This window comes from Primulina huaijiensis, chromosome 2, assembly GCF_012295235.1.
Source record: "Primulina huaijiensis isolate GDHJ02 chromosome 2, ASM1229523v2, whole genome shotgun sequence".
NCBI classification, from domain to species: domain Eukaryota; kingdom Viridiplantae; phylum Streptophyta; class Magnoliopsida; order Lamiales; family Gesneriaceae; genus Primulina; species Primulina huaijiensis.
In genome coordinates, this window is record NC_133307.1 from 22,228,228 (window position 1) to 22,254,976 (window position 26,749).

Consider the following 26,749-nt stretch of genomic DNA (forward strand, 5'->3'; position numbering starts at 1 on the left):
GAAGAGGAGATCGCCATCCTGAAAGCTTCCTTGGAGTCGGTTCACACGGCATTGGACAAGTCTCGGGAGGACCTCGATGAAGCTACCATTCGGGAGGAGAATCTGCGAGGTGCCTTGGCTGTCTCGAAGTCGAGAAACCATTCTCTATCTGAGCAGATAGAAGTTCAACAATCCCGAGCAGAGAGGGCCGAGAATGCTTTATCTCTGGCGGAGCATAATAAGGATAAATGGCAAGCTTCCTTCCTTCAATCTCCTGAGTTCAATAAGGCCGTGGTAGATAAGGCTTACCCTCTTTTCAAGACCGGTTTTGACAAGTGCCGGGAACAATTTGAGGGAGCTGGAATCTTAACCCAGGATAAGGAAAATTTTCCTGATTTTGGCCTGGCCATTGCATCCCTTCCCAAGGGTGGAGAGGAGGAGAAGGAGGAAAACCAGGAAGATGAGCCAGGATCCGATTATATTGATATAGACTAGGGCTGTATTCTCTTTTTTCTTTACTTCTGTAATTCTTGTTCTCGGATTTTTATTGAACAGATTCTTTCCTTTAATAGTGTCTCGATTAATCTCTTGATAGCCAAGTAACACCATTGTTTTTTATGCAAACATCAAGAAAATATTTCAAGTTTTAAGAACTAACCGGACCTTTTAGTAAACAATTATGATAAGAAAAGAACATATCTTCGTAACGAATGAATGTCCCTAGCCTGGATCCTACCGAGTTAAGAATAATCAAGGCGTGTGGCCAAGGAACATGTCTCGGGACTTGTGAATGGTCGAGGTGTGGTTCCCCGAGCCAGGGTGTAGTGCCCTGGGCTTTTAAGAACCAAGGTGCGGAGCCTTGGGCCGGGGATCATGTCCCGGGACTTGGGAATGGTCGAGGTGTGGTTCCCCGAGCCAGGGTGTAGTGCCCTGGGCTTTTAAGAACCAAGGTGCGGAGCCTTGGGCCGGGGATCATGTCCCGGGACTTGGGAATGGTCGAGGTGTGGTTCCCCGAGCCAGGGTGTAGTGCCCTGGGCTTTTAAGAACCAAGGTGCGGAGCCTTGGGCCGGGGATCATGTCCCGGGACTTGGGAATGGTCGAGGTGTGGTTCCCCGAGCCAGGGTGTAGTGCCCTGGGCTTTTAAGAACCAAGGTGCGGAGCCTTGGGCCGGGGATCATGTCCCGGGACTTGGGAATGGTCGAGGTGTGGTTCCCCGAGCCAGGGTGTAGTGCCCTGGGCTTTTAAATTAGTTCTTCCCGAGTCTAAGATACAACAAATAATATAATGCTTCTCTTTGAGAAAAACAGATCTTTCACTATATCTTCAACCAATCAATTACATCTGTTAGGAATAGTACTGCTTTAAATTAAATACATTCCAAGGCCTTTTGAGAGAGCGTCCCTGCGTGTCTTCTAAATAAAAAGATCCTGAGCTAACCCTCCGGGTAATTTTATAAGGTCCTTCCCACCGAGCTTCTAGTTTCCCAACATCCCCGGCAGGGTTAACTTTTTTCATGACTAAATCCCCTATTTGAAAATCTCGAACTCAGACCTTTTTATTGTACGATTTCATGATTCGACCTCGGTATGCTTCCATTCGAATTATTGCTCGGTCTCTTCTTTCTTCTACCAAATCCAATTCCATGGCCCGACTTTGATCATTGCCGCCTGGATAAGATTCTACCCGGGTAGAAGTTTGCCCAATTTCGACAGGAAGGACTGCTTCAGAACCATATACCGGGTTGAAAGGAGTTTCTTGAGTAGGTGCTTGGGGAGTAGTTCTGTACGCCCAGAGAACATTGGGTAATTCTTCCACCCAATCTTTTCCCTTGCCTTGTAGCCTGGTCTTCAATGCTTGTATAATAATTCTGTTAATAACTTCTGTATGACCATTAGCTTGAGGGTAGGCAACATAAGTAAAAGACTGAGTGATTTTCATTTCACGACACCAGGATGTAATTCCTTTGCCCTGAAATTGTCTCCCGTTATCTGAGATTAGTCTTCTGGGCAATCCGAACCGGCACACAATGTTCTTTCACAAAAATTTCAATACTTCCTGCTCAGTAATTCTAGCCAATGGCTCGGCTTCCACCCATTTGGAAAAATAATCCACAGCCACGAGTAAGAACTTCTTTTGAGCCCTGGCAGTGGGGAAAGGACCAACAATATCCAGGCCCCATTGATCAAAGGGGCAAGATGCCCAGATAGGCTTCATGGGAGTGGCCGGACTGTGTTGGAAGTTTGAGTGATGTTGACATCTCTTACAAGCCTGGACCACTTGAGCAGAATTCTGGCTAAGAGTTGGCCACCAGAATCCGGCAAGCATTGTCTTCCGGGCCAAAGCCATCCCTCCGAGATGCTCAGCACAACATCCCTCATGTATTTCTCGGAGGACATAATCCACTTCTCCTTCAGACAAGTATTTTAGCAGAGGTCCCTGGAATGATTTTCTGTATAAGATTTTATTTAAAAGAACGAACCTGGGAGCTTGTCTCTTGATTCTTTGAGCCCGAGTCCTGTCTTCAGGTAATTCATTTGTTGTAATGAATTTAATCAATGGCGTCATCCAGGAGTCCTCGGGTATTGGTAGTATTTCTTCCTCGGTGGACAGGACCAAACGGGAAACATGCAAAATTTCCCGGGTGTTGACTTCTGATAATGAGGCAGCCATTTTTGCTAGAGCGTCTGCCTCTCCATTTTCCTCCCGGGGTATTTGTTCGATACTCCAATCCACAAAGATGGCTGCCTGGGTTTTTATGAGCTGTAAATATTTGAGCATCCTATCATCTTTAGCTTCATAAGCACCCTTTATCTGCTGAGTGATTAATTGTGAATCAGAATATACAATAATACGGGAAGCTCCAATCTCTTTAGCAGCTCGGATTCCTGCAAGGACAGCTTCATACTCGGCTTCATTATTAGTAACCCGGGAATCAATCCTTAAAGCCAACTTAATCTTCTCTCCTGGAGGAGATATTACTACCACACCTATTCCGCACCCTGCAAGGCTAGACGCCCCATCCACAAACACCCTCCATACTTCATCTTCAGCAGGTTGTACCATCTCAGACAAAAAGTCTGATAGGGCTTGCGCTTTAATGGCCACCCGGGGTTTGTATTCGATATCATATTCTCCTAACTCCACTGCCCATTTGATCATTCGCCCTGATACTTCCGAATGAGTCATGATTCTGCCTATAGGACTATTAGTCAAGACAATTATTTGATGTGACAGGAAGTAAGGCCTTAGCTTCCGGGCAGTCATGATCAAGGCCAGAGCAATCTTTTCCACTTCACTGTACCGGAGTTCGGGTCCTCTCAGAGCATGGCTGACATAATAAACAGGCCTTTGATCGGAGCCTTCTTCTTTTATTAGTACTGAGCTGACAGCATACTCTGTGGTGGATAGATAAACAAATAATTTTTCCCCGGGCTCTGGTTTTACTAACACAGGGAGCTCTGCAAGATGGATCTTCAAGTCCTGGAAGGCCTGTTCACATTTATCATCCCATCCGAATTGTCGTGCCTTCCTTAATACCTGAAAGAAAGGATAACTCCTGTGCGCTGATCGGGAAATAAATCGAGAGAGGGAAGCAATCCTCCCGGTCAGCTTTTGTACGTCTTTGACAGATCGAGGAGATGGCATGCACAGCACGGATTTGACTTTCTCCTGATTTACCTCAATTCCCCGATCTGTCACTATGAATCCCAAGAATTTTCCACTCTTTACGCCAAAGATGCACTTGGCCGGGTTAAGCTTGATTCCGTAATGTACGAGAGTGGCAAAGGTTTCTTCTAGATCCTCAATAAAGCTGGCCACCTGCCGGGTCTTCCCCAGGATATCATCCACATAGACTTCCACGTTTCGCCCCAGTTGCTTCTCGAAGACTTTGTTCATCAAACGCTGGTACGTAGCTCCTGCATTCTTTAACCCGAAAGGCATTACAATATAACAAAATGTACCTCCCGAGGTGATGAAGCTAGCTTTATCTTGATCACTCTTGGCCAGGGGGATTTGATGGTACCCCTGGTATGCGTCCATGAAACTCAGTAATTCGAAGCCCGATGTGGAATCCACCAATTGATCAATACGGCGCAGAGGATAATGATCCTTGGGACACGCCTTATTGAGATCGCGAAAATCCACACACATGCGCCACTTCCCTGCTGATTTAGGTACTAATACCACATTCGAGAGCCAAGTGGGGAATTGAATTTCCCGAATGTGACCGGCTTTCAAAAGCTCTTTTACTTGTTCATCAATAACTTTGTCCTTTTCGGGGCCAAAGTGTCTCTTTTTCTGTTTTATCGGGTGAGATCCCGGGAGGATATTTATTTGGTGCTCAGATATCAAGGGAGAGATTCCCGTCAATTCCTGCTGGGACCATGCAAAAACGTGAATATTATCCTTTAAACAGTTAAGTAGACTGACCCGGGTGGATATGTTAAGATCTCGGGCCACCCGGATCTGCTGTCCTGGTCCAATCTCCACAACTTCCTGCTCCTCTTCTGCCACAAAGTGCACTTCCCCCTTCTCAACTGCTCCTCCACATACTTCATCAGTCCGAGCCTTCTTCCCAGCCTTCTTTGCTTTGCTCTGATCTACCCGGCCAGCTTCTACATAACATTTCCGGGAGGAAGGTTGGTCTCCCCAGACTTCACCCACTCTACTACCAGCCGGGAATTTAATCTTTTGGTGATAGGTAGATGCTACGGCCTTTAATTCATTCATAGCGGGCCTCCCCAAAATTATATTATACGATGAAGGGGAGTCTACCACAGTAAAAGTAGTTATCACCGTCTTCTTGAGATCCTGGGAACCCAGGGTTAATGGAAGGACGATTTCCCCTTCCGGGTAGACCACATGGCCAGCAAAACCAAAGAGGGCAGTTTCCACGGTTTCCAAATGGTAGCCCTGCAAATCCATCTGCACAAACGCATCTTTAAAAATTACATTCACAGAGCTTCCCGAGGCAACAAAGACTCTCAGAATGTCATAATTGGCCACTCGGGCTTGGATAACTAGGGCATCATTGTGGGGTAAGTTCACTCCCTTCAAATCCTCTGGGCCAAAACTGATGACCTCTTCACTCCTTCTCATTCCATCTACCTCCATACATTCCCTCCTACTCCTCGACTTCCTTGCCCGGTTGGAGTCTCCATCAGTGGAGCCTCCTGATATCATTTTTATCAATCTTGTAGCAGGGGGTGACTTCTTTTTCGTCTCAAGATCGGGCTCTCTTCTCCTAACGGGCTCTCCCCTCGGTACATTCCTCATACTTCCTCCCCGAGCGTTGGGCCTTGGCTGTGAAGATGTCCATGGCAATCTCGGCCTCTTATGGGCTTGACTTTGCTCTGGGGCGGAATGGAAGGAATAGTTTCCCCTCAATGTTTTGCAATCTTCGGTGTTGTGATAACACACCTTATGGAGAGTACAAAATCCTCTTTTCTCAGGTCGGGATAATTGATGGTCCGCGGCCAGATCCCTACTGCATTCCTGAACCTCTCTGTCCCGGGTAATCTTAAGAGGCACGTGGTGAGAGAAGTGTCCTGGATTATTCCTTCTCTGCCCTTTCTCCTCGGGCCTAGCTACCCGGTCCCCCCTTTCTTTTCTTACAGCTTCCCTTTTCTGCTTCTGAGCTTCCTCCATGTTGATGTATTTTTCTGCCCGGGATAATAAGTCTTCGAAATCCCCGGGCACTTTTTTGGTCAACGACTTGAAAAATTCACCCTCCCTCAAGCCTTGGGTGAATGCCGTAGTTTTTGTTTCAGTAGCGCAAGTAGGTACATCCAAAGCCACTCTATTAAATCTTTTAATATAAGCCCTCAAACTTTCATCCAGGTTCTGTTTGACTTCAAAAAGACTAAAAGTGGTCTTCTTGTATTTCTTGCTGCTACTGAAGTGGTGTAGGAACACCTTCTGGAAGTCTTTAAATGAATTAATACTCTGAGAGGACAGTCCCTCAAACCACCTTTGAGCTGAATCCACCAAAGTGGTGAGGAACACTTTACACTTGATTCGATCTGTGTAACAGTGTAACATGGCCATGTTTTCAAACCTGGCTAGGTGCTCCTCAGGATCCGCATTGCCATCGTAATCTCTTACTTTGGCGGATTTGAAGTTCCCGGGAAGAGGTTCCCGGACAATGATATCGGTAAATGGGCAACCCTTAGCAGTAGCTCGAGAAATGCTACGACTCTCCAACTGCCCTTCCAGAACTTTCATTTTCTGCCTTAACTCCAACAACTCCTCAGCCACGGTAGGTGATTTGGATCCAGCACTAGATTCCTCATCCTCTCCTCTCACTTCCTCCTCCCTCAATTCTTGCTCTTGCTCCTGCTCATTGCTTTGCACATCTCCGGGTGGTGTAACTTGACGAGAAGTTTCTCTTCTGGCCACTGCCTTCTCCACCGCTTCGGAGATTATTCTTGCCAACTCCTCCGGGGTCATGGTAATAAGATTGGGTCCCGTGGGAGGAACACCCTCACCTTGTCCCGAAGTACGCGCATTATCCCCATGAGCCCGGGAATTTTCTTGGTTAGTTCTTCGAGTATGAGCCATATCAACGCCTTAATCTCAAGTTTCCCACAGACGGCGCCAATGATGTGACTTTGTTGAAATGGATGAGCTGGGTAAGGAGCTCCAACAGGTCAAATCAATAATTTATAGTTTTTAGGAAATTTGAGTGAAGGTAATGGCTTCAATAGCACCTGCAAACAATGAAAGAAATTCGTGAATGGGCGCCGGAGGGGTATCCGGCGTGGCCACTCCGATGCTTAAGTCAGCATGTCGAAGATGAACACAAGCAATATTTGGGAGAAAATATGTGTAATGCTTGAGAGTTCAAAGATTTCAGAATCGATAAATGACATTTATACCTGCTATTTATAGTAGAAGATGAGGTAGGTACCTTGATTCCAGTGCTACCTACTAAGTATGGTAGGTCGGCTGCTCATACCCTATCTTCTGATGACTTTTAGGACACTCCAAACCCAAGTTGTTCTGACAGATTAGACGTCCTGTATCAATCATACTTGAGTATGGTTCAATTCTCGAGGTGGCTCGGGCAATTGATTACCCGGGTACTTATATGAGAGCTTGGGCGATTATTGCGCGGGAGACCGGGCTGTTCGAAGAATTCTTGGGCAACATGTAGTGCTCGGGCTCTTGATAGTGTCCGGGTCGTCAATCGACCCGGATCCTTATGGCCACGACTCGACCCGGATCCTTATGGCAACGACCCGGATCCTTATGGGGGTATCAGTATTGAATGGCTAAAGGATATCTAGATTCACGTATTGTGTTACATATAGAGAGAAATTAAAGCAAAATGTTTGAATCTTTGGCACCATACCACCACATGTGCTCCCTTAGTGTGTGGGGTAAGCCCTCTTACTTTCAAAGTTGAGGGCATTTGGCCATATTCACCTAACCTTGACAGTATTGCGTATTCGAGAACAAACTCGGATCGGAGGTTGAGATCAAGATGGGTCGAGTGAGACATGAGATATAAACTCGAAACACGTTATCATCCAACATTATCCAGAAAGGTTCACGATGTATAGAAAATCACATGACATAGATATTGTTTATAAGTTGAAAATACTAAAACAAACTATTTGTGGTAAATATTATGTGCCAAAAATCCAGAATAATTTTGTTAGAGGATAAGTGCTTATAACCAAAATTTGTATGGACAAAAAGAGAAAATATATTTAGACCACAATAAATTAATAAATATAAATAAATAACAAGACCAAGAAATCCCCATCAGTCTGCAGCCACTACACATGGATTATGTACACGAGTGATGTTAAAGCCGGTCCACATTCCATTAAATGCCATCGTTCCAACTCAAAAACGTTAAACAAACATCTCCCAACCAAATAAGTAAATAATAAATTTCACAGGTGGTTTTACATAATTAATTTTGCAGTAGATCTACTTTCTTCATAAATTTCAAAAGCTACCAGCTATCGAATGAAAGGCAATCGGGAAATTGGACTTAACTCCTCAGCCGCCGTTTTTTTTTGTGTTCAGTCCCTGGGTACTTTTTTAGTACCACATTTTCACATGAAGTGTACTACATTTCCACATGAAGTGTACCACAATTTGTATGATATAGTACCACAATTTTGTGGGTAGGGAGTGAACCCAAATAAATGTTTTAGTTGGAGATTTTTCACCAACTTCCCCAAAGACAATACTTCGGAAAAATATTTAGTATAACAAATTGATCTCTCATTTAAAAAGAACTTGTTAAGAGATAACAAAATTTTAAATTTGGAAAAATACTTATAGAGATTTGAAACACAATTATAACAAAACTAATATTTCATTGACAAAAAAACTTGTGATCCAATGTTGTTAAAGAGATAACAAAATTTTAAAATAAAATATTAATGACAAATGTGACACGATCTCACGGATCGTATTCGTAAGACGGATCTCTTATTTAGGTCATCTATGAAAAAATATTATTTTTTATGATAAGAGTATTACTTTTTATTGTGAATATTCATAGGTTAACCCGTCTCACAAATAAATATTCATGAGATTATCTCTCAAGAAACCTACTCAATATTAATTCCATGATTGTACAAGATCAAATAATATATGATTGCTTATGTACATAAAACACAAATTGAGATATCTGTGAGCTCATAGATATACGAGCTAAATTTATTTTGTGAATTTTGGAGACAATTATTAGAACTACACAATATAACACAATATATTAATTTTCCTTAATTATTAACAAGATAGATTACAAACAAACAAAAAAAAGGGGACAAGAAAAGGCAAGCTTAGTAAAATACTAGGTGTGGACGGGAGGCCCCTAAAACGTCGCCGTTTAGCAGCCCGGTGATTAGAGCCATAGCTTTGACTTGCATTTCCAAAGCCGCGATATAGTCCGTCGTCTCTTCTAGAAGGTTCGGCAACGATAGCTTCCGACAACCGGGGACCAACCGGCTCAAAACTTTCACTTTCCTCTGCAGCGGCGGAAGATTTCTCCGAGCCGCCGGTTTCTTCGGCTGCGTAACCGGTTTAGCCGCCTTCTTGTGTCTTCGGTTGATTTGAGAGAGCCGGAAGCTGAGGCGGCCGGTGAGGATGGCGCGGCTCCATCGGGTCCTGCCCTTTGCGGATACAGCAAGCACCTTGTCGGCGGCATCGCGGACGGCGGAGGAATCGGGACGTCGTAGGATGCGGAGGGCGTCGACGAGGTTCGAGGAGTAGATCCGCTGCTCAGTTTCGGTTCTCCACCTGGCCCGAGACGATTCCCTGGAAATTCCGCCGGACCCAGCTCTCTTTCGCTTCTTACGAGGGAGGTTGGAGTTTGTATTGGGACTCGAAACCGATCCTGACTCCGCCATAACAGATTCTTCGTTTCACAAAAATCGATGACGCTAAACAAAGTCAACCCCAGACGATGAACTGCAAAACAAAACAAATCCATCATTTAGTCGTCGAAACAGAGCCAATTCACTGATTGTATACCACGAATAAACAAAACCCAACTCGCAGAGAACATGCAATTGAACAGAAAAAAAGATACAGTACCTTATACGTATGTGTAGCTACAGAATCGACACGCTTCTGGTATGGAGGAAGAGAGGTCTTGACGAGGGTTAATTATATAATGGTGCAGAGCGAGTGGAGAAATGGGGGAATAGTGGAGAGATGGAGGAAACGACAACACACGCCATCTCTGCTCGCTCTTTCATTCATTCATTCGTCTATTTATTGCACTGCACACATGCCTTTTTCCCCCTCTCGTTTTCGTTTGCCGAGGTAACCATTTTGTTTTTCGCCNTTCAAGTATTTTACATATATTTTCTGATAAATAAATATTTTTTTTAATGGGATGTAAGTTGTTTTTGATAATTTTTTTTAAAAGAATTAGTTATTTTAAAATAGATCTCTCTTTTTATTATATATATTAATAATAGATAACTAGCTAGTGATTTTACTGGGTGAATTGGTTCGCATCACCTATATTTTACAATAATGAACTTAACTTGGTTATTTAAAAATAAAATAATAAGTTTGGAATTTTACCTTTATTTCAATAAATTAATTTAAATCAAATCGAAATTCGCTAATGGAGTCCTGCATAATTTTCAGCACAAAAAATATCTTACTCTTGCCTACCTAGCAATTAAGGTAAAGAGTGAGGAACCTTGTGAACTAAGAAGAACTAATAGGTTTCGTTCTAGTCCACCACTATATTACGATGGTTTTCATACCCTGATATTCTTGCAATATATGAATACTCGATGCGACGTACACTCGCTCATGTTATTAGTCGTTACGGTGACGCGATTTACATTGTTATCCAATAGTATCTCGACAATGGTGCTACTTATGTTTTAGTCGTTAGGATATCGCGGTTTTGCTACTCTAATTTCTATGTGTCAACAGTTACCGTGTCGTAATCTATCTATATAGTTTGTATGAGCATAATAATTCAAGGGATATCTTGCCATGTTATTGTTTACTTGAGTGAGTAATGAGTAACGTTTTGTGTTGAAGAATATTACTTTCATCTTTTTTATTGTCGTTTTACTTGGTTTTGGGTATGTGTGTATGTGAGAGGTAAATTTCTGCAATTTTATTCGACCGCAAATTTATACACACAAAATTATAGTTTCCCCACCCCAAGTTTTGTAATTGAAAACCGTCGCTAAGGAGAGCGTTCTTTTGTGGTGTATTATGCTGATAGTAGGTAATTTGTGAAACGGTTTACAGATCTTTATCTGTGAGATTTTGTCTATATTTATAATAGTAATAATAAGTAATACTTTTGACAAAAAACAGCATGGAACAATTAACATTATTGGCTTTTAATTATTTAAATATGCACAAATGCTGCGTGCTGGGGTCATTCGAATATGTTTTTACTCGAGCAATGATTAGTACATCTCGAACGTAAAACTTTGGTCGAAAAAAATNTTTGCCTCCTTGAGTGAGACATGCTCCAATGTTGGTAAATTTTTTTTAAAAAAAATCAACTTTATTATATATTTTTTGCATGTATATGTATATATATGTATATAATATAATTTTAATTGAAAAGTCTATATATACTATATATATTGGAAGAAGATTATATATATTACGATATTTAGTTCAGTATAATTACAGCTAGCAAGCACATGCTCCCTCATAATGTGTGATTAATTTATAAACTCCTCCAATTATTTGTCGATTTGTTTAATTATTACACTATCATATTTCTATCGAGTGGATAAATGTACCTAGCTGCGGGCACGTCCCATGTCATGGCATAACAATGTAACATTATCATCACGATAATTAAATATTAAAAATGTATTGGTATTCAAGAAACATTATGTTCGCATGTACAAGTTGTAAAAAAAACATATTATAAAAACGTCTTTTTATAAATAAAAAGGTTTATCTATTTATTCTATAAACTCTATTTCGATCCCACACTTATCATGTGGATATGAACGGAAACTAAGATAATGAATTGTAGGTGATATAATGTGTACAATTATTCGTTCACACCACTGCATATGACCATCATCATCAATTTCCCTTGAAGTTCAATGTCGTTCACCTTTCACAACATATCTTGAGTTTTGATTCCACGTAAGAATCACATTTTTATGATATTATTTCTAATCTGTATTGTGATGACCTACTCTTGTGATATTGTGTAGGTCTTCGTTGTCTATCGAAGGTGTTGAATAGATCGAGTACTCATTCTGAACTGGAGCATCACCCGATTTGGGAAGAAGCATATCTACAATCTCAAAGCAAATCAAGGGGCAGACATATTTTCAGATATTATTATCATATAAATCAATGATTATTTTTATATTGTTATCATTTTTGTTGTAAATGATACAGATAAACAGCAAAATAGTCCAACAATAAAAAATTATGAAAAACTAAAAATAATACAAATGATTAAAATTTTAATTAATAATTTTAGAAGTACCTCATCATTGTTCAGAAGATCAAAACAATCTCTTATAATTCTCAGCACATGAGTGGGTGCATATGTGTAACTAAACATATTTTTTCACTTAATAATTGATAAAATATAATTAAATATTCAAGAATATAAGTACTATAACTTTACATTAAGAGATCAATTTCCAAATATTACTGTACACCTTAAGAAACAGTCGAACATATTTTGGAGTCACCAACATGTGCAACAAGATGTGCACATTGTCTGTCAAGGCTAACACATTTAATTCTACTTCAAGCACATATCAATAAATAATAATAAATAAAGTTTACAAAAAATTAATAAAATGATTAATAAAATAATTAAAAAAATACATTATATATACATGCATGATATATAAAGGTCCGGTTATAATAGACTTTGATACATGCATTGCATTGCATAACTCACGAAATAGAAATGCTAAGCTGCACTACCCCAATCTCGATCGATATGCCGATGTAGATGCAAAAACTTAAACCTAACTGACCATCTTTGATAATATGAAAACATTATTTATATGATGATCATCAATACCACATATCAATTATATTCAATAACATCTACCTTCGAATTGTTGATTCACAATGAGAAGGCAAAGATGTCAAAGACAATTGACCGCTTTAAAATGTTATTGTATAAATTCATACCCAAGTAACTCGAGAAATAGATGTTGTCATTCTTTCACTGTATTTGAATAATCTATTTTAGTCATCGGCTCCCCATCAATTTTTAGTCCCCGAACAACTGAAATGTCTTGTGAAGTAATTGTTATCTCACCATATCTAAAGTGAAACGAATGTGTCTCATGGCTTCACCGTTCAACAAGAGCAGTAATAAGATAATTATAAAATACACAGAAGCCACATTGTAAAACATCATACAACCACATATGATATATATAAAATTCAAAATTTATTTTATTTTAAGCAGGTCCAACGAGTTCGACTCGGATTGAACCCATCGGGTTTTCGCTCGAGGCGGGACAAGTCTCGGGTTTGGCAAAACTCGCCCCAGACCCGTCCTGTTGCCATCCATATATATTATTTTCAATATATAACACAAAGATAAGATTATCTGAGTAGCTAACTCGTACAATATCATCAACATTTTAAAAAACAAATTAGTGATGAGATATTTGTTGTTTGCAAATATAAAAAAATTGAGATCTTCTGGACATCGATTTGTAGCTATTTTGTAACAAATAATACAAATCATAAATTAGTATTCAAAAAATATTATATTTATAACAAATAAAAATAAATGTACTAATAAAATTAATAATTATAATATGATCAAAGATAAATAAAATGAGCACGTGCAATAATTAATATTAAACATTTGATGTATGTAAAATGATTAACCAAACTCTTTCAAATTTCCTGTTGAAAATAAAATCAACTCATTCAAATCTCAGGGATTGAAAACTAAATATGGAAAACAAAAACCCTTTGGTATGACATTTTTCTTAATTGTAACTTCACCCCTATTCATTTTGGTAATTATTATGTGACCTCTTTGTCAACTGTCACAATTATAATTGGCAATTATAAGCAATTAACATTAAATTTTGCAATTTCAATAATTACCATTTTATCTCTTTCTTAATTTTAAACAATGCAAAAACTTATGTGAGACGATATCACGTGTCGTATTTTGTGAGACAGATCTCTTATTTGGGTCATCCATGAAAAAATATTGCTTTTTATGTTAAGAATATTATTTTTTATTGTGAATATCGGTAGGGTTGACCCGTCTCACAGATAAAGATTCGTGAGACCATCTCGCAAGATACCTTACAAATTATCAAATTCTCTTTATTCTACAACGGCGTACCATTTTTCATATAAAAGTTGAACTAATTCAAAGATTATTTTTAAAAATAAAAAGATTATACAAACACACAACATGACGTACACATTTGTTTCTTAATTAAGTGTTCAACCAAATGTTAATAGGATGAACGTTGGGCTGAATGAAGGCACACGGGCCCATTAAGAGCTGAACGTAATTTTAAGAAAATACAATTCAAATTTCACCATAAACCATGTTCATTACACTAAAAATTTGAAAAACTGATTGGTAAAGTTATAGATTACAGATTTTTTTTGATTTTCTTTCCATGTAAAAATGTATGTATACATGAAATCTATGATGACCAATACCAATTATCTATTGAATTATGAAGCTATAAAAGACTTGGTCTTTATAGTCATTCAAGTTTCAACCCACAGAAAACCTCACTCTACCAAAAATCCCGGCAAGAACATTGGCCGCGTTTAAAATGGTGATATCGAGCTCGATCGCGCACAATAATTACCCTCTCATATATTTGAGAAATGAGCTTAAAAGCACTGTGACAATCTTCACACATCCTTAAATTCTTCACAATCCGGACAGTTGATCCCAACTCCGTATTGATCAACCCAAAAGCTATAGCTATCTTTTCACTGTGATAAACAAGAGATTTTTCCTTCTCTTCTTCACTTACATCAAGCAATACCTCGTATGTATTAGGTATATATCCGTGCAACTTAATCTTTTGGATAATCTTATCGAGCGTCGAATGAATATCTTTCATATGAGGGTTGGACGAATCACCAACTTTAAACATGTGAACATCGCCCTTTATGTCAGTAATCATGCTCACCCCAGGTTCGGTTTTAATTCCTCGTTCTTTCATAAGTCCTCGCAATCTCTCAACCTTGTCCCATTTTCCAGCCTTCGCGTAGATATTGGACAGCAACGTATAATGACCACTAGACTCCGGTTCCAATTCTAGCAAGATTTCACCAACTCTCTCTCCCAACTCAACGTTTCCATGTACTTTACAAGCACCTAAAAGTGCTCCCCAAACTGCACTATTAGCCTTCATAGGCATAGTCTTTATGAAATCCTCGGCTTCAATCAAGAATCCCGCCTTACCAAGAATGTTGACCACACAACCATAATGCTCCATCGAGGGCTCGACACCATACATTTGTTTCATTGTCTTGAAATAGTTTAACCCTTCATTAACCAACCCCGAATTAGCGCAAGCATTCAACAGTGCCACAAAAGTGACCTCATTCCCCTTTAGACCACTTTTTGTCATCTCCAAAAATAGCTCAATTGCCTCCTCAGCTCGACCATGCATCCCAAACCCACCAATCATTGCATTCCAAGGAAACACTTTCTTCCACTGCATCTTCTCAAAAACATCCCAAGCCAAGTCAATATGCCCCCCTTTCGAGTACATATCTATCAAAGAAGTTCCCAAAGCCTCGTCCAACAAAATACCATTCCTGCTAATACAAGCATGAATCCATTTTCCTTGATCAAGGGCACCTACATTAGCACAAGACGCCAACACACTCGGTAAAACAAATCTATTAAGCTCGACTCCTGCTTCTTGCATTCGAGTAAAAACTTCCATAGCCTCCCTAAAGTAACCTACTTTATTAAAACCATCAATCATTGCACTCCAAGAAATGTCATCCCTAGCCGGCATTTCGTCAAAATACTTCTTAGCCTCATCAATCATCTCATTTTTTGCAAATCCACTAACCATTATATTCCAAGAACCTACATTCTTATCCACCATTCTATCAAACACCTCTCGGGCAGCTTCAAACTCACCAACTTTCATGTACCCGTTTATCATAGCATTGCAGCACACGACATCCGAATCTCCATTCGAATGAAACATGTTACTAGCTTCCTCTATATGTCCCAAAGATACATACATCTGAATAATAGCACTGATAACGTGCTTTTCCGTATTAAGCCCAAATTTAACAACATGGCAATGGACCTGCAGACCTTCTGCAATACATTTTTCCATTGTGCAAGCCTTCAACAACGGAGGATACGTGTATTTATTCGGCCTAGAACCCAAATTCACCATTTCAAGATACAACAAAATCGCCTTATCTGGTTCCTCATTATCCAAACACCCTTTAATGACACAATTAAACACAAAAACGTTTGGCGCCGAAACTTGTTGGAACACTTGTAATGAACTCGTTAGGCTGCAAAATCGAGGATTCGCGTAGCACTTCGCCAAGGATCCCGCGACATAATGGTCTCGGAAACTTCCTGTTTTTAGGATTAAGGCATGAACTTGCCTCAGATTATGCAACGAATTGGTGCAATTTGAGTTCAAAAGGTTCAAGATTGATGGGTTTTGGTAGCATAGACTGGGTGTCGAAAAATTTTCCGTGAAATTTACTTGTGGAGAAGCATTGTGAACGGGTACTACGCGTGTGCCCATGCTCTTGCTCAGTTAGCAATGGCTGCCAAAGAAACATGCTAATGTTATCCATTTTTTCACTAATTTTGGAACTATAATTACAAGTTTTATTATTTTATATTACAATTTTCAGAAGGTGCCCAGCCCAATATCATAGCCCATTGGAGAAAATAAAATTGGCCCATATCTTGGAAAATTTCCACAGCCCAAATTTCACAATCTTCTTCTATTGGGTTTGGGGATCATCCTCGAACCTTATTCATGTCATGTTTGCATACCGAACGATACGATAACTTTTAAATTAATTTTAGGATGAAAATGTGCCCACTTTATATATTTTTTTTGAAAAAAACATAGTACTCAAATAATCATTCCGACTTTTTATTATAAAATTTTAATAAAATTGTCTATAATTTTTTGGTGTATTTTAAAGGGGAAGTTGGTGAAAAATCCCCAATCAAAACATTTTTTTGTGTTCACTCCCTACCCACAAAATTGTGGTACTATGTCATACAAATCGTGGTACACTTCATGTGGAAATGTGGTACTAAAAAAGTACTTAGAGACTGAACACAAAAAAAACGACGGCTGAAGACTGAAAGCCAATTTTCTATATTTTAAACATATATTTTGAATAATAAGAGGAAGCAAATTACATAATTACTAAATTCGTTAGTAGCCTAAATCAGATGATGGGATGTGACACAATGGGCCGTCACAAAGCCGGAGTAATTTTGATTTGACATGATACCATCCAATTTTTATCAATCTATTACTTTTTATTATTAATATTTTCAATTTTGAAATTTGATTAAAATACAACCCTATAAAATCTAAATTATCCCAAGTAGTAATAAAATTTCTATAAATATATATATATATATATAATTGGAANTTATCCAAATAACATAAAATAAAAGTTTAGATGAGATGTGTCAGAAATGAAATGAAATTTAAAGTTACAAAAAAGAAACGAAAGGAAAATGAAAGTCGCGTTAACCTATAAGACAGCGACAGCGACTACCGTCATCTCTGGCTAGTGAGAATATGGAGGAAAAAAACTCCCCCGTGTTTGTCGCGTGCACTCCACGTCCTTTTCATGTCCCCACCAAATTTCATTCTAAATCAAAATTTATTTAATTTTTATTTGATTTGCAATAATTTCAATTTTTTCCGAAGCTCTTGAGCATTTAAAATTTAAATATCGTTTTTTAAAAATGTTACATCTTTTAGTTTCAATGGGGATGCGCTTTTCTTTTTAAAAATGTGGATTTGAGGTCAAATTTCTTTTGTGTAAAGAGAAATTTACGTTACTATACCAATGTTCAGCTAATCTTAATATCCAATTGACTCAAAATTGTTTTAAAAAAAAATCCAACAAAAAAATAAGATCAATTCGATCCACATTGCTTAAAAAAGTAATATTGATACAATATAAATAAAAATTTATGAGTAAGTTTTTTGTGAGAAAGTCGCACAAGTTTATATATGTGATACGGATTTGACCTAGTTCATATTACAATAAAAAGTTGTATTTTTTACATAAAAATAATATTTCTAATAGATCGGATCGGGTTTGAGATTTATCTAACAAAATATAAATTAATTCGTGAGAAGTCTCACAAAAATTTTTTGTGAAAATTTATGCTATTATTATCCTTGAACAAAGACATAATAGTAGCATAATACAAGGTAGATTAGTATTAAGAATCTTGAACAATGACTAACAATTGAAAATTTGATCTAGCTAGGATAGTAGATTTGTAAAATCAATTTTAAATTTTTTTTGAAAAAAAGTATTGGGAACATTTATTTGTCACTTGGTATTTTCTATTGTAAAATCTGAATGAATTTGATGGAAAGAGTGTCCACTCCAATTCCCAAAACTGAAGGAGAATTAGCAAAAACACAAAGTCCCACGCTTCATACAAACAAAACACCTACACAATTTTGCTTTGAAAGTTGCATTAATTTCTCCCCCCATCAAATCCCAAAATCATTCCCAACATCGAGAAATATAAGGTGTTTTTTAACGGGAAATTAGCCTTCAGTCCCTGGCCGTCGTTTTTTTTTTTTCGTGTTCAGTCCATGGATATTTTTTCAGTACTACATTTCCACATAAAGTGTACCACATTTCCACATGAAGTGATCCACAATTTGTATGACATAGTACCACAATTTTGTGGGTAGGGAGTGAACCCAAAGAAATGTTTTGATTGAGGATTTTTCACCAACTTCCCCGTTTTTTAACTTGTATTTCGGAATTAATTATCAAGTTGAATTCGTTTGTTACTTATGCAACTTGTGAAGGTTATTTACGAACATTTAAAAATATAATAACTTTTAATTGGGAAAGGGAAAATTGACATATCCCATATATCTATTTGTTTCTCACACACATTAATAAAATTATTAGAAATTTTTTTTTGTGTTTACTCTTGTTTAATGAGTGTTAGACTAGCCAACAGATTCCCTTGTGTGTGTATAGTCCATCATTTTCAGTTAGACAACTTGGGAAACTGAACAAGCATACAAAAAACAACATTATTTATTGTGTTCTACAATCAATATATACACACACACACACATGGTATGTGCATTTAACCAGGACTACGATGGAGTTGATATGGTGGTGCAAGCAACAGTGATTTAGACTTGAAAGCGCCCATCTTTTCATGTCCATTGACATTGATAGTTGATATGTCATCTTCTTTATTTTGACCCTCNTAGGTTTAAAAGAATAATATATTATTACATAAAATATTGAAGAAAGAAGTAGATGCAGAAAAGAAATGGGGTCTTTGGGAGGTGAAGTTGGAAGAAAGAAGGCAATGGCGGTGTATCCAAAGGTTATGGAAGCTCACCCTTCTGAGAGATGGGGGCATTCTGCCTGCTACTTCAATGGTTTACTCTACGTATTTGGAGTATGTGTTTATTTTTTTTAATAATTGTCAAATATTTTGCATGATATATATATACTTAATTATATGTGCGTATTCTATCTTTTTATTCTTATAAATATCAAATGAACTCAAAAGCTAGCTCAGTTGTGTAGTCAACATGATCTGGGATCTCATTTGTTCAAGGTTTTTGCGTTGAAATTTTTTATTTTTATAGTCCTTTTTCCCATTTTCCATCTTAAGTTTCTTGTTTGGTTAACTTTGGAAAGATGACATTCACTTTCTTGAAAGAACTTTTTTATTTGGATATTTTTTGCCCTCATGCCTCTTGCTGCCGACTTTCTTTCACATTTATTTGCAGTGGGAAGCATCTAAAATAATAATTATTTGCTTAAAAAAATATATCTTGAATTATTGTTTTGTTCTTGTTTGTCATCTAAAGTTAATGAACATGCTAAGCACTAGTACCTCTAGAATATAAATATTAATTAAACAAAAAGGAGAAGGCAAGTATATGAAGAAAGATGCAAGCTGTCCTTAAAGTTTTAGTTTCCACATCGATTCTGATAAAATGATGTTTCACAGATAAACAATTTTCCTGGCGAAATAGAATAAATTATTTACTTCTTGGATCAAGTTTTATTCCCAAAAGTTTTGAATAAATATTTACCATTTATATACAAGAGTAACGAGAAGCCAACGAAAGTGCATTCTTATGGCATTGAAATGAAACTTTCAATCTTTGTACATTTTCTTTTAATGATTGGAATTTATTGTGAAGAAAGTGTGTGCCTATGAAATAATGATGTGTCTGTGTTTACTGTTAGTTTTACGAGTAACATAGTCCTATGTTAGTTTGTCCTGGCTATGTCTCGTGTGCTCGAGTCTTTTGCAAACCAAACATTCAAAAACCAAATTTGAAACTTATGACATGCAGAACCGATGAGTTATCTGTGGCGAGTTTTATCGTAACTGTGTTGATTATTTTAGAATAGACTGGTGATTTTTATTTTGGCTAAATTTCTTAATGTATTGGAAAAGGAAGCATTGATGAATATCCATATTTGGTTGTTTGTTTAGGGATGTCGAGGGGGTGTGCATTTTAGTGATGTCCTCGTGTGCAGTCTCGAGACGATGACATGGAACATACTTGAGACTTCAGGATCTGGGCCAGGGCCCCGAGATAGTCACACTGCTGTCCTGGTTGGGAGCAAAATGATAGTATTTGGAGGTACCAACGGTTGTAAGAAAGTAAATGATATCCACATATTGGATCTCTTGTCCAGGGAGTGGACTCATCCCGAATGCCGAGGAAATCCTCCATGTGCTCGAGAAAGCCACACCGCTAATGTTGTTGGTGATGAGAAAATGGTCGTTTTTGGGGGTAGTGGTGAAGGTGAAGCAAACTACCTAAGCGACTTACATATTTTGGACTTGAAGAATATGGAATGGACTTCACCAGAAGTAAGAGGGCATGTTCCCGCTCCTCGGGATAGCCATAGTTCTGTGGTTGTGGGTGACAGGTTATATGTGTGTGGTGGAGACTCCGGTGATCGATACCAATGTGATGTTTGTGTTTTGGATTTGAATAGAAGTATATGGTCCACGGTATGAACTTCGAGTCGTTTTTAATTCCTGGCATATATTAGTTGCATTCAAAATCTTCTTTGTCATACTAGGTATCACAGTTTTTGCAAAATTGATTTGTTGTTTGTCAAGTGCCTGATACCGCAAAACGGTTTGTTGGAAATTGGTAGCTAGCATCAGGCTTGTGACAAACATCCAATCAGTACAGAAGAATCGTGGCGATCAACTTGATATGTTTCTTCAAGATCACTCGGTGAACACATAATTGAAATTTTTATGTTAAATGATATGAAGTTCTGTTGATTTTCTTGTCAGATAGATGGGCGTGGACCTTTACCTAGTGCTCGTGCTGGCCATGCTTCTGTTAGTATAGGTACCAAGGCAAGTATTTTTGTCTCAAACCAAAACTTTGGTTTTTAAGTTTTGCTAGTTTGTCGAGCAACAAATTACGTGCCTTCGCAGATGTATGTGATTGGTGGAGTTGGGGACAAACAATACTACGGTGACATATGGGTCCTAGATGTGATCACGTCTTCATGGCGTCAGCTTGAGACATGCTTTCAAAAGTCTCAAGGACGATTTTCTCACACAGCGACAGTCACAAACCTCGGCATAGCCCTCTTTGGAGGGTTAGACTTTTCTAATTCAACATGCTTAACACTTTAGTCTCTTAGTTTTTGTCAATGACTTGTATTGACAAATTGTACTTGCTTCTTCAACATTCTAGGTGCGGCGAGGATGAACGGCCTCTGAGCGAGCTGCTCATCTTGCAGATCGAGTCTCCCTCGAATAATACTTTTGGAAACATGGACAGCAAGGAAACCAATTTTTTAATTCAAGCTCCACGTGATTTGGTAAAACATGTACTGAATTGAACAATTATGTTGTCCTTTTTTATACATAAAAATTCTATGGTATGGCAGATCCCTTGAGTGATTATTGCTGTTCCATGTGTTATACTAAGTCGACACACACAGTGTGTACCTGAGCTAGTCTAATGCAGAGTTGGCCTTTCTGAAGACTGATATATTAATTCATTCCATCATTTGCAGCCGAAAACGACACTTGTAAGTGACAGTGAAGATTTAGAAAGGAAGGATGTCCCTGATGCTGATCTCATCTCTAAACAGACTTTTCGCTTTGGTTCAGGTTGTCTACGATGAACTCTCATTGGTTCGACGAAAAATTAAGTAGTTAATAAGTCTGACATGCTCCTGCAAAATAACAGAATAGTTTTTTGTGTTTGAACTACGAGCATCTTGTAATAATACACACCTATTTTCTTAATTTGGAAATTTTGTTGTTTTTTGAAGATATGTTGCATCCTAAGAGGAGAAGAACAAACAACTCAAAGACACTCGATGCACAACCGGAGTCCATGGAGCAATCTTTTCCACTTTCGCAGCACTCGTCCCCGTCCAAATCTGATTGTGAGCAGATAATTAGGTCCAAAAGCAACCATTATTACTCCTCTCCTAGAGTTCATCCATTATTCAGGCAGAAAATTTCAACTCCCAGTCATGCTCCACTAAACCTGAGCAGCAACACTTCCAGGACGTGTCGAGATATTCGATTATCTCCCAATCATTCAAGTAAAGGAAAACAAGAACATATGAATGTTCTTTGTAATGATCATGCATTTGAAGTACAACGCAAAGCAGTGGAATCGTCGTCCCTCGAGACACCGAAAACCCGAAATTTGGTAAGATAGATATGACGCCATTGTGTCGTATGTATATTTTTAGTCATAAGTGTTGTTTTTTACTTTTCAACTGTGGCATATAAACATTTTACAAGTTCTAAGTAAATTACTTTTCAATTCATCATTTGTAATTCTCAGATTGGAGCCGAGGTTCGCGGCCAAGTTGACGGAGCATTTGATTCTGGCTACTTAATGACTGCCATTGTCAATGGGACGGTTTTCAGAGGAGTTCTTTTTCCTCCTGTAAGCTCTATGGATTCTGTTCTTTTTTTAGCAGCCAATCTTTCCTTAATTTATTAGTATCTAAACACAAACTGTTTTATGAAATTTTGTTCAAGGGTCCTGATCTTGCATTCAGAGGTCCATTTCTTGGCCGATGCCCGTCGTCATTCGTGCACCAAACCACCGATAATCGTGGCGTTTCTGGCAAAAACCTTTCCAGTGTTTCACATCCGAGGCATTCCCAGCAGCAGGCGAAAGCGCTTGACCCAAGCTCCGATTCCTGCTTCGAAGCAGCCCGGTCGAGGAGATCGTCCCCCAAAAATCGAGCACCTCCATCCGTAGGACAAGGTTCTAGGATTAACAGTGAACTTCAAGGTGTTGTTTTAACCCTGGGAGGTCCAGGGGCCGATAATTGTAGGCTTTAAAACTAGCTAGAACATGGTCTCTTTCTTTGTTCATTTTGTGCCAATGAATTTTAAAATTTGAATTGACTATGATGATGAACGAAAAATATGGTACTCACCTAAAAATTGCAACTCTTTAAATTCTATTTTCTGACTGTTAGATCGTCGAACATGAATTATTACAAAAGGACTAAAGAAAGTAACTTTTCTTGTCACGTGTCGATTTTTTTTTTGAATTTTTTAAGGCTCATAAATAAATTACTGTTTTATAGAAGAAGTCCACGGATTTTTCTTTGACAGGTGAATAGTACAGCATATATCCAAGGAAAATGGTAAAATCAGTCTCACTATTTTTTAACCAAGAAAATGGAGCAGAAAGCTCCCGTGCATCTCGCGGGGCTTTCGTACTATTTAATCATTATAATAATTAATATGGTATAAAAATCCAAGAAATGAATCAATTCTATCAGTCCTCGAATTCTGTTATCATTTGTCCCATCGGAAAAGACAGCTCCACCATGCAGTCACCTGACTCTCTCTATCAATAACTATTATTAATTTTTATTAAAAAAGCAATAAATTATATACATAATTTAGATTAAAGTTGAAATTGGTTCATCTTAGTTGACTAATAATCCCTGGCATGATATCAAACTAAATGTCATAAATAAAAACTAATGCAAATTCAAATCCCTTTATTTTTAATTTCTTGGACGATTATTTTTACGTTTTCTTGGAAGATGAACACAACATTCACAACTATATTAACCTTGGATATCAATAAAGCAAAATGTAGTATATACAGCTAATTCTGAATAATTTGAAGCTCCCTAGTGTCTGCCGATAATGAAAGGCCAAGTTGCTTACAAAGTAGATCAAATGGTTTTTCAGCTTCTGTTTTCAGTTGTACAATAGTGCTTGTGTCGAAGAAACTCCAAAGCCTCTTAGCCATCAATGACCCTATTGGATGCTCTGATCTTCGAGAGCAAGGAATCCCAGACCGAGGATTCGGGGCGATCAATCTTCCTCATGCTGTCAATGAACTTGCCAGCTCTATCTTCATCACAATTGTCCTCAAAATAATTCAGAAAAAGTTTGATTGTATCCTCTGATATAAACAATTCCCGCATCTTTTGTTTCACATTATCAACACCCGCCTCCAGATACTTCAGAGCCAAATCAATTTGACCCTTTTTTAATGCATAGATTAGCAAGCAATGTCAATGTGCTTAAATTTGGGTTCATCCCTCTGTTAACTAAATTTTCATAGAGTTTTGTGGCTTCTTCAATCATATCACGTCTAAGGTAAAGCTTTAGAAAAACATTCGGTAGCCGGAAATCATATTTGGAACAACCCATCTCCCACTCCTTCAAAAGATTCTCGAGGGTTTCTTGATCCCCGAGTTTGGAAAGAGCTACAAGCATGAAAAGGTAGCTAGTGTTATTGGGGGGTCTGATAAGTAGACTTCAGAGATGCCCACGACCGTTTAACTCCTGATAAATCGTTCATATCAGAAAATAACTTCAAACGGGTTAGTACAGCTCCAAATCCAAACTTATCTTGCTGATTCTCCATTTTCTCCATCATTTCAAGAAAATGATTGGCCTTTTCGAACAACCCACGGTTGACATATATGGTAGCTAGGTTTCCACACGTAAACAAAACTATATTCCACATTATTACTTTTCATTTTTTCTAAAACTTCTTCAGCAGCATCAAAATTTTCTAGAGCAGCATAACTAATAATCCATATATTATAAGTATAAATGTCAAGAGCGATATGTTTAGCCTCCATTTCTTGTACTAATGAGACTACCTTTTCTGGCTGATCCATGTTATGGTAGAGCGCAAGCATACTGTTGTAATTCAGGGTGAATGCATAATTAGACTCCTTCATCTTCTCAAAGGTTTTCAATGCTTTACCAAAAGCTTTCGCATTGCAATAACTGTTGAGAATTGCTCCAAATGTTTTCTGAGTTCTTTCAGAGTCTTGGAGGCTATTAAAGTATTGTTCAGCTGAAGCTAAACCCTTTGTCTTGTGGAGGACGTTGATACATAGAGCTTGATCAGAATCGTTTATTTCAAGTTTACTTTTTTCCATCCAGTCAAACAGGTGACATGTTAATACATCTAAAATTTACATGTTAAACAATGAAACTGACACCGGCAACTTAGTAAAATATGTGCCCATAGAGAAAATTATTTGGTTAAGAATCAACAGAACAAAGACCGAATCAATGCTCACTCAAAAGCACACACATTAAGTATAAGGAAGCCTGCAGATGTAGTTCAAAACAGATTAGCTATGTTGAATAGTTACAGGCTTATACGCTAAGTTGTGAACCAGGCCAGTCTGTTGATAAATCAATAAGACTGTCAGTAGAGGCAATAGGTATTAAATTAGGGGAAATAAATTCAACACCCACCAAGTCAGGAAAAAATGAGTTCTCAAGAACGGGATACGAGCTCCAGTTAATATGATTTAGTATTCAGTATGGCTGACTTAAACCCCTGAAGAGTCATGCTGGATAACCCCAGCATCCCAAGAAGAACATCTGTTGCAGGGTATTCCTACAGTTTTGAGAAGAGAAGAGGCTGTGGCCGGTAGGAGCAACCTTTAAGTTATGAGCTAACATCACCAATACTTTAATGAAATCCCTACACACAAGTGGTCGAGTCCAAAATTTTTTCACGGAAGTTAAAACAAAATGCGAATAAATGAAGCTCTGTTTTTTCATCGGCAATTTTTGTTCTCCAAGGTTAACACATTGTATGTTCTATTTCATATTCACAAACTGATATGCAAGATTGCACCCACGATCCATCACTTGCTGAAACATGTAACCAAGGAAGAAACGTGGCTCATTGCAAGTATATCCCTCCATCCACACACACACACACAAGCCTAAAACAGCAAAAAAAGACTCATCCAAAAACGATTCTGGAAACTATCCACAAGTGCCAGAAATTGCTGAGACACACACATAAGAAAATTTAAAAACTTTACGAATTAGACATCAACCCTTCACCGAGAAACCCATTTATAATCCATGTCCACAACCAGATCGACAAAAACATTGCAGTTTCAGAGATCGGGAAAAAGAGAAAAATACCTGGAGAGCGAGGTGATACTTCTTACGATTTCGGAAATAACCAAGGAGGCTTAGCAAATCGAAACGCGTGACGGAATTTCCTTCGCTCACCCATTTATCAAGAAAGTCTGTAACGGCGGTTTTGGAGGATGGAGTGAGCCAGAGCCTCGAGACTTTGTCGAACACAAGGCTTTTCTTCTTCACCTTTCCCACTGGCTTTGCTGTACATAGCCAACGAGCAAATACTGAAGACCATTTATGGAGGATTTCACCACGGATCTACTCATCGCCTTTTTCGTCTCGGTGGCGAGTAGGAGGGAAATATTTATATTTTATTATTTTTTTAATAAAAAAATTCATTTTGAAAAATTTATTTATAAACATTTACTCAAAACATATAAATATTTTTGTTTATTAATTGTTTGAATAAATATTTTAAAATTTTTTTAACTAGTTAATTAATAATTAAAACAATTTATATTACTCGTTTATTATTTGTTAAAATATGTATAAAATTAATTTTATTCGTTATTATATGATATACAAATTGTTAAAAAGATTAGCATTCCCTATTAATTTCACAAGAAAAAAAAAACATTAATTTTTTTTATTAGCATTATATATATAAATAATATAAAACTTTAAATG

At 38.0% G+C, this 26,749-nt stretch overlaps 3 protein-coding genes and 1 pseudogene across 4 annotated transcripts; 1 reads left to right on the top strand and 3 right to left on the bottom strand.

Annotated features, from left to right (window-relative positions):
* Window positions 1-8,629: 8,629 nt before the first annotated feature.
* On the bottom strand, window positions 8,630-9,789 carry LOC140960019 (transcription factor bHLH149). The gene is made up of 2 exons (XM_073418123.1): window positions 9,541-9,789; window positions 8,630-9,414 (listed from the first exon to the last, which is right to left on the bottom strand). Exon 2 carries the CDS (start codon window positions 9,351-9,353, stop codon window positions 8,787-8,789), a length of 567 nt encoding a protein of 188 aa, XP_073274224.1. The 5' UTR covers window positions 9,354-9,414; window positions 9,541-9,789; the 3' UTR covers window positions 8,630-8,786.
* A 4,327-nt stretch (window positions 9,790-14,116) lies between these two features.
* LOC140970232 (pentatricopeptide repeat-containing protein At5g48910-like) lies at window positions 14,117-16,283 on the bottom strand. Its single transcript, XM_073431888.1, has one exon. The coding sequence runs from the start codon at window positions 16,212-16,214 to the stop codon at window positions 14,208-14,210; it is 2,007 nt and encodes a 668-aa protein (XP_073287989.1). The 5' UTR covers window positions 16,215-16,283; the 3' UTR covers window positions 14,117-14,207.
* Window positions 16,284-18,920: 2,637 nt separating this feature from the next.
* Window positions 18,921-23,169, top strand: LOC140970243 (uncharacterized). 2 transcript variants are annotated; one of them, XM_073431896.1, is made up of 9 exons: window positions 18,921-19,117; window positions 20,174-20,701; window positions 20,996-21,061; window positions 21,143-21,309; window positions 21,408-21,543; window positions 21,733-21,829; window positions 21,994-22,382; window positions 22,521-22,625; window positions 22,721-23,169. In XM_073431896.1, exons 1-9 carry the CDS (start codon window positions 18,986-18,988, stop codon window positions 23,027-23,029), a joined length of 1,929 nt encoding a protein of 642 aa, XP_073287997.1. In that variant the 5' UTR covers window positions 18,921-18,985; the 3' UTR covers window positions 23,030-23,169. The 2 variants fall into 2 exon arrangements, with proteins under 2 accessions (XP_073287997.1, XP_073288004.1); XM_073431903.1 differs by having other exon boundaries at window positions 21,408-21,534; window positions 22,721-23,168.
* A 581-nt stretch (window positions 23,170-23,750) lies between these two features.
* On the bottom strand, window positions 23,751-26,410 carry LOC140970259 (pentatricopeptide repeat-containing protein At1g02370, mitochondrial-like; annotated as a pseudogene).
* Window positions 26,411-26,749: the final 339 nt, after the last annotated feature.

Bases quoted from the DNA above. Each gene is read 5' to 3' on its own strand.
- LOC140970232 (XM_073431888.1), bottom strand. From the start codon at position 16,214: ATGGGCACACGCGTAGTACCCGTTCACAATGCTTCTCCACAAGTAAAT.
- LOC140960019 (XM_073418123.1), bottom strand. From the start codon at position 9,353: ATGGCGGAGTCAGGATCGGTTTCGAGTCCCAATACAAACTCCAACCTC.
- LOC140970243 (XM_073431896.1), top strand. From the start codon at position 18,986: ATGGGGTCTTTGGGAGGTGAAGTTGGAAGAAAGAAGGCAATGGCGGTG. The intron at 20,702-20,995 runs GTATGAACTTCG...TTTTCTTGTCAG, and splicing joins ATAGAAGTATATGGTCCACG to ATAGATGGGCGTGGACCTTT. The intron at 21,310-21,407 runs GTTAGACTTTTC...TCAACATTCTAG, and splicing joins GGCATAGCCCTCTTTGGAGG to GTGCGGCGAGGATGAACGGC.